Source organism: Limulus polyphemus, unplaced genomic scaffold (genome assembly GCF_000517525.1).
Source record: "Limulus polyphemus unplaced genomic scaffold, Limulus_polyphemus-2.1.2 Scaffold1666, whole genome shotgun sequence".
Lineage (NCBI taxonomy): Eukaryota > Metazoa > Arthropoda > Merostomata > Xiphosura > Limulidae > Limulus > Limulus polyphemus.
The window spans coordinates 239876-245699 of record NW_013667276.1 but is presented as its reverse complement, the minus strand read 5'-3'; the positions used below and the strand labels follow the sequence as shown (position 1 = coordinate 245699).

The window sequence follows — 5824 nt, the reverse complement described above, 5'->3', positions numbered from 1 at the left end:
TCCTTTTCAGGGCAATAATTGTACAAAATATGCTTACATATAGAAATATGTATTGTGACGTCATCCTCTCCCGTCATTGCCCGAAGTCGACAAACGTATGGCGCCATCTGGCGACGCGCTGCGCAACTCCTAGGGTAACTAGTCTGATTGGACACATTTAAATGACAAATGAAAACAACTTTTACTTAAACACAAATAAAAACAGTGTGTGTACCTGTGTAGACAAGTGGAGGATCGCAAATACTGGATCAGTAAATAGCTCGCCAGCTTTCTGCCTCTCAAGATGAATCTGCTGAACTTCTCATAATGAAAGCAAGTAGAACTGAACAAAGAAAGTGTGCCTGCATTTCAAACATCACCTTGCTTTCTTTGTGTAGTGAATGGAATCACCTCATGACCTCTGTTATCTGATAGCATTTACTAGGTATCAGTTTTAGTTGACGCCATAGTTCAGCCAGCAAAGGATATTCCAGTTTTAACTAGTTTAACCCAGGCTCAAAATGCAACACTGAAATATCCTTGTAAAAGGGAAATATCATCTAGTAAATAAATAAATGGTTCAAGGGGTTACAACAGAATAATATTAGATACTTTGGATCATGTATTGCACCATGGGAGTGTGCGAACTAAATAATCAATAATTTATAAAAACCATTATATCGCTATAGAGGGTAAAAGAACGTGGTATGCCTACATACCACATATTAATAAAAATTTAAATTAAAAGAAATAATTCAAGAATGAGTCAACAATGTATGAACGTTGATAGCTAGCTTTTGGAAAGCGTTCGTAACTCACTGAAATTGCCTTTCCAACAGAGGTGTGGGGTATATTTTATTTTTTAATATTATTTTTAAACTCGGCTGGTAACACCAGAAAGGTGTATGCGTGTCCCCTGGTGTAGGCAGGTTTGGAACCGCTGGATTTTGGGACAATTAGGACTTTGCTCGTATTAAAAGGGTCGGCAGTGTTCACAAACTGGGATTTATTTTGTATATTGACAGGAAAACTGCTCCCACCCGACGACTCAGTGCTAAACTTAATATGACGGTCAATCCGACTATTCGTTGGTAAACGAGTAGCCCAAGAACTGGCAGTGAGTAGTGTTTACTAGTTGCTTTCCCTCTAGTCTTTCACTGCTAAATTAGGGACAGCTATCACAAATAGACCTTGAATAGCTTTGCGCGAAATACAAAATCAAATAAACGAAAACTGTAATGATAGAGAAATCATGGATTAAAAATTCAAATATAAACATCATCACTGTTACAATTAATCTAGCTAATTCTGTATGCATTTTCTGTACATAAAATGAGGTTATTTCTCCTTTTTTTATTAGTGCTTCACACAGAGTGGTACAACATGTAAACACATAAAATTACTCAGAGTGAAAGGCAGAAAATAAATAAGCCAGCAATTAGAGGGTTAAAACACGTGTACTTAAAGCTTTAATGGTCCACTTGCGATTCAAAGCATAACAGAAAACTTAAGTCTTATAGCCAAAAAAGATTTCTTCATGGATGAAAAAAAATGCCCTTTAACTCTCGAAATTCTGTTAATCTTAATGAAATTCGTTGATATTTCTTTATATTTTGCATTGATAAGAGAGTTCATTTTGCTTGTATATCTGTCTGTAGTTAAGCATAAAGCTACACAAAGGCCTATCTGTGCTCTGTCCACCACGGGTATTGAAACCCGGTTTCTACCGCTGTGGCCACTGGGGGTGGGGAGGGGGGGGTAATAAGAGTCACACTGTTAGGTAGCTACTGCCATCTTTTGACAACAATACTATCTCCTCTTTATAATCAATAATAATATTTTACTGATTTCGCTGTACATATTATCTGTTTAGGAACGATCTTTCTTATTAGAAACAAAATGATATCTTTTTCGGCTTTATTAAGCAGGAAAAACATAGATCAACACATTACGCATGAAATAATCACATTGACTTAAATTCAGACCAAACCATTTACATTTCTACAAGTTTTGAGAAATGCCATTTTTAGCCCTTCAGTTGTATTATCTTAACAAGGGGCGTTATGGGCTAAAGTATCCAATTCTGTAATTGGTTTTGCTTTTTGCCATGTGAAACTTGCGAATAGATATCAAATCTGATAAACTGTTTCCTTACTGCTTTGTGTATCTTACTTATGCAGATACCTTCTCAAATTGTAGTTTATACCCGAGTTAAATTTCTATGTTTTTGGCTTTTTTACGTAAGATCTTTTTGTTTCTCACTTCGTTGTCTGAAACGATATTTTTAAATGTCATTCAAGTTAAGACGATGCATTCTGACCCATTGCTGCAAAAATCGGTGCAATTTCATTGGTAGCTATGATTTGTATACAATGCTTATATTTAATTAATAAATTGTATCGATGTCGTGAGATGAGCTCATAATATACAGCGATTAAACAAGTGTGTAAACACACTAAACTTATTAAATATTTTCTATGATATCATTAAGGGACATTTTTTTTTGCCCATTTACTATCAAGAAATCCCTTTGTAGATTTAATATCATGTGACATGAAGAGGAATTTGCCAAAAAAAAAGATGAAACACGTGCCTTGTTGTGACTACGTTACTATTTTTATTCATTTCGATGCTTTTAGAACGTTTATTACTTTTGTAATTTAAATTAGATCACTTGAATTTTGCCACTCAGTGTATATAGACCCTTCTGACGATAATTATATAGAGACCCTTCCGATGATAGTAAAGACCACTCTGATGATACATAAGGGCTCTTTTCTGCCTGTCATTAAAGTTTTCTGTTTTTTACTGTAATTTGGGGAAATAACTTACATATTACTTACTAGAATGTAATATTAATAGCGGAAACTTCATATGTTTTTTCTGTTGTTGTTGTTGTTGTTTTTCGTAATTTTCATTTAATCACTTTATGTAACAACGTGACTTCTGACCAACAGAAAATGCAACGAAAGCTCTAAGAATAACAGGTTCATATATAAATATTGTTACAGTATAAACAAGTGCAGTGTTACATTTCTGGTGGATTTTTCCTGATCTAAGATCCGGTTGTTTTTTATTATTATTATTATTTAAAAGCTAGAACACTAATTAAATTTAAAACTGTCTTTGGTTGCATATTGAATTGATACATGCCTGACAACATTACTCTTCTCCAGCCTCATTCCAAATGGTAACCTCGACAACGTTTAAATTGTAACTGTTTTAGAAATTAAGCAACAGTGAAATATATTTACAGATCAAAAGCAAAAAATCCCAGTTCAAATGAATATTAATATATGTGTTGAAAGCATGTTGTTTTTTTTTCTTCTTCACGGACTCAGAAATACTACAAAAACCAACAAAAACATCCCATTAATTTTTTAAATATTAAAGTAACAGTGTGTGTGTGTGTGGACTGTCAAGCAAATTAAAAGTGTTTAAAATTTTTAAAGTCTTCATTTTATATTTTATTTAACCACTAATTATTTTATTGAAATGCTAATGCCTTAAAAAGTTACAAAAAATATAGGTTGTTCACTCAAGCATTGTACAATATTTCCATTGTTTAAACAATAATATCAAATTAAACAGTAAAAACAAAGCATTATTTTAACATTTTGCTCCTTCACAGCATCTGCAAACGTCACATTTGCAGTTGGGACTGCATCTTCCCTTTATTGCTTCGCAGCACCTACAAACTTCGCACCGGCAGCTGCTACTGCATCTTCCTTGCTTTTGCTTAACTGCCTCACAGCACCGACAGATGTCGCAACCGCAGTTTGGACTACATCTGGTTTGTTGATCTAGCGATTTCGCTGAGCTACAGCATCGACAGACTTCACATCGGCAGTTAGCACTGCATCTCAGTGTAGTGGCAACACCTATGTGTAAGATTGAAAAAAAAACACATAAAAGTTAGACAAAGTTAATCAATGTAGTTATATTGATCGTAAATTTTCCAGTTATGAGATGGAAAATCTTAAATATTCCGTAAAAATTTAACGTGAATATATTCATTATGGTGAAATGAAATGATAATTTATATTTTTGTCTGTTACTGTAAAATTCAATAACCAATGAAGCAATCATACTTTTATTAAGTAATTCAAGTTTTCAAACTATGCTACCAGTATTAAACACAGTTCACTTATTATGTATTGTACAAAAAAAAAAAACGCGTTTCAAGTTTATATTCGTGTTTTATATTAAAATCTTTAATATACCCAGTAAAAATATACTTTATGTTAGTTATACTTATAGTTGTAGGCCTAAATGAATAAATACAAACATTCTGGTTAATAAACATGGTGTTACTAATTGCATTATTTAAAAACTTAACTTGTGAATGTAAGAAAAATAATTATTGTATTTCAAATAATTATCTTTAAATACTTATATTTTGCACAATAACATAATCTCTTTTGTGTAACGGAAATGGGAAACCTACCATTCTTTCCCAAATATACATAAATTATGGAAAAACTTCAAAATGATTTCCACAATTTTCTCTAATTGTTAGTGGTGCTATTAACTTTTTTTTTACCTTATCAAGAAGTAAATTATCTTAACGACTTTAATTGATATGGTATATCATTTATTTTTATTAAAAACTGTTTCTTAAAAAACATCTACTTCAATTCATTTTTAGAATAGTGATATAGCTAGATCATTAATCAAGAATACTTACCAGGAGTAGCCATTCTTTAGATCAGTCTTTGAGGTCTTGAAACTTGACAGTTGATGGATTTCACAGTTGCTAGGAAACGATCTTCACGTGCTTTTATTTGTATCAAAAGTGTGGAGTGCACAAGAATCTAGTGGTTCGTGTGCATCAATTTCACACTACACGCTATGTGTCAATGGTTCGTGTGCAAAATACTTACAGCCTGGGGTACACAGTAGCGCACTAAGTGCAACCAAAACTATGTACCGCGTGCATATTTGTTTTCCTTCAATCTGATTCGTTTCGTATAAAAACTAAATATCCAATCACAACTCACGATCAGTGATGAATCAAGTGTTAGTGTTGTGAAACGTTTCTTCGTAAACAAGAGTATCAAATGTCTACAGCATAGTCTTAGAATCGTGCAGATGACGTAATAAAAACTTGGGAATTGTGATTACAAAGTTGACATATGAACAAACAGTTTCCTAGATATTAGAAGTAATAATCAGTCAAAATATGGACCTTATAGGAAAAAATGAAGAATATAGTTTAAATAATACTTTCATCCAGCCAATTTCAGGTATTCGTTCTTTATTTTTCTGCAGGTAACGCCTTCTTTGCACACGTTTCTACGATATAGGCGTGTATCACGTGATGTTAGTATATGATAATATTTGCACACGACACAAATATTATTATACAACTTCAGGTCTTCAGGACGTGATAATATTTGCACACGACACAAATATTATAGTATTTCAGTTCTATAAAAAGAGCTGAATGACAACTGAATTAATCTACCGCGAAAAGTTATCAAAGATCTTGAAGACAAGTATCCAAGTGTAATTGGGTAAGTACCTTACATTTCTTACCATACAAAATATATGAATGTTTATATAAAGTTATAATAATTTTGGTATTAAAGTATCCAAGTGTAATTGGGTAAGTACCTTACATTTCTTAGTATACAAAATATATGAATGTTTATATAAAGTTATAATAATTTTGGTATTAAAGTATCCAAGTGTAATTGGGTAAGTACCTTACATTTCTTAGTATACAAAATATATGAATGTTTATATAAAGTTATAATAATTTTGGTATTAAAGTATCCAAGTGTAACTGGGTAAGTACCTTACATTTCTTAGTATACAAAATATATGAATGTTTATATAAAGT

General features: G+C 32.3%; 1 protein-coding gene and 1 long non-coding RNA gene across 2 annotated transcripts in view; one reads left to right on the top strand and one right to left on the bottom strand.

The window, feature by feature from the left end:
- Positions 1–3484: 3484 nt before the first annotated feature.
- LOC111087038 lies at positions 3485–4822 on the bottom strand. The gene is made up of 2 exons (XR_002611761.1): positions 4667–4822; positions 3485–3860 (listed from the first exon to the last, which is right to left on the bottom strand). It is a non-coding gene; the product is annotated as an uncharacterized LOC111087038 (long non-coding RNA).
- A 339-nt stretch (positions 4823–5161) lies between these two features.
- LOC106464495 overlaps positions 5162–5824 on the top strand; it is a 2084-nt gene continuing 1421 nt past the window's right edge. The window contains exons 1-2 of the mRNA XM_022392217.1: positions 5162–5250; positions 5640–5679. Of these exons, the coding sequence (XP_022247925.1) occupies positions 5162–5250; positions 5640–5679 (129 nt within the window). The remainder of the gene's footprint in view (positions 5251–5639; positions 5680–5824) is intronic.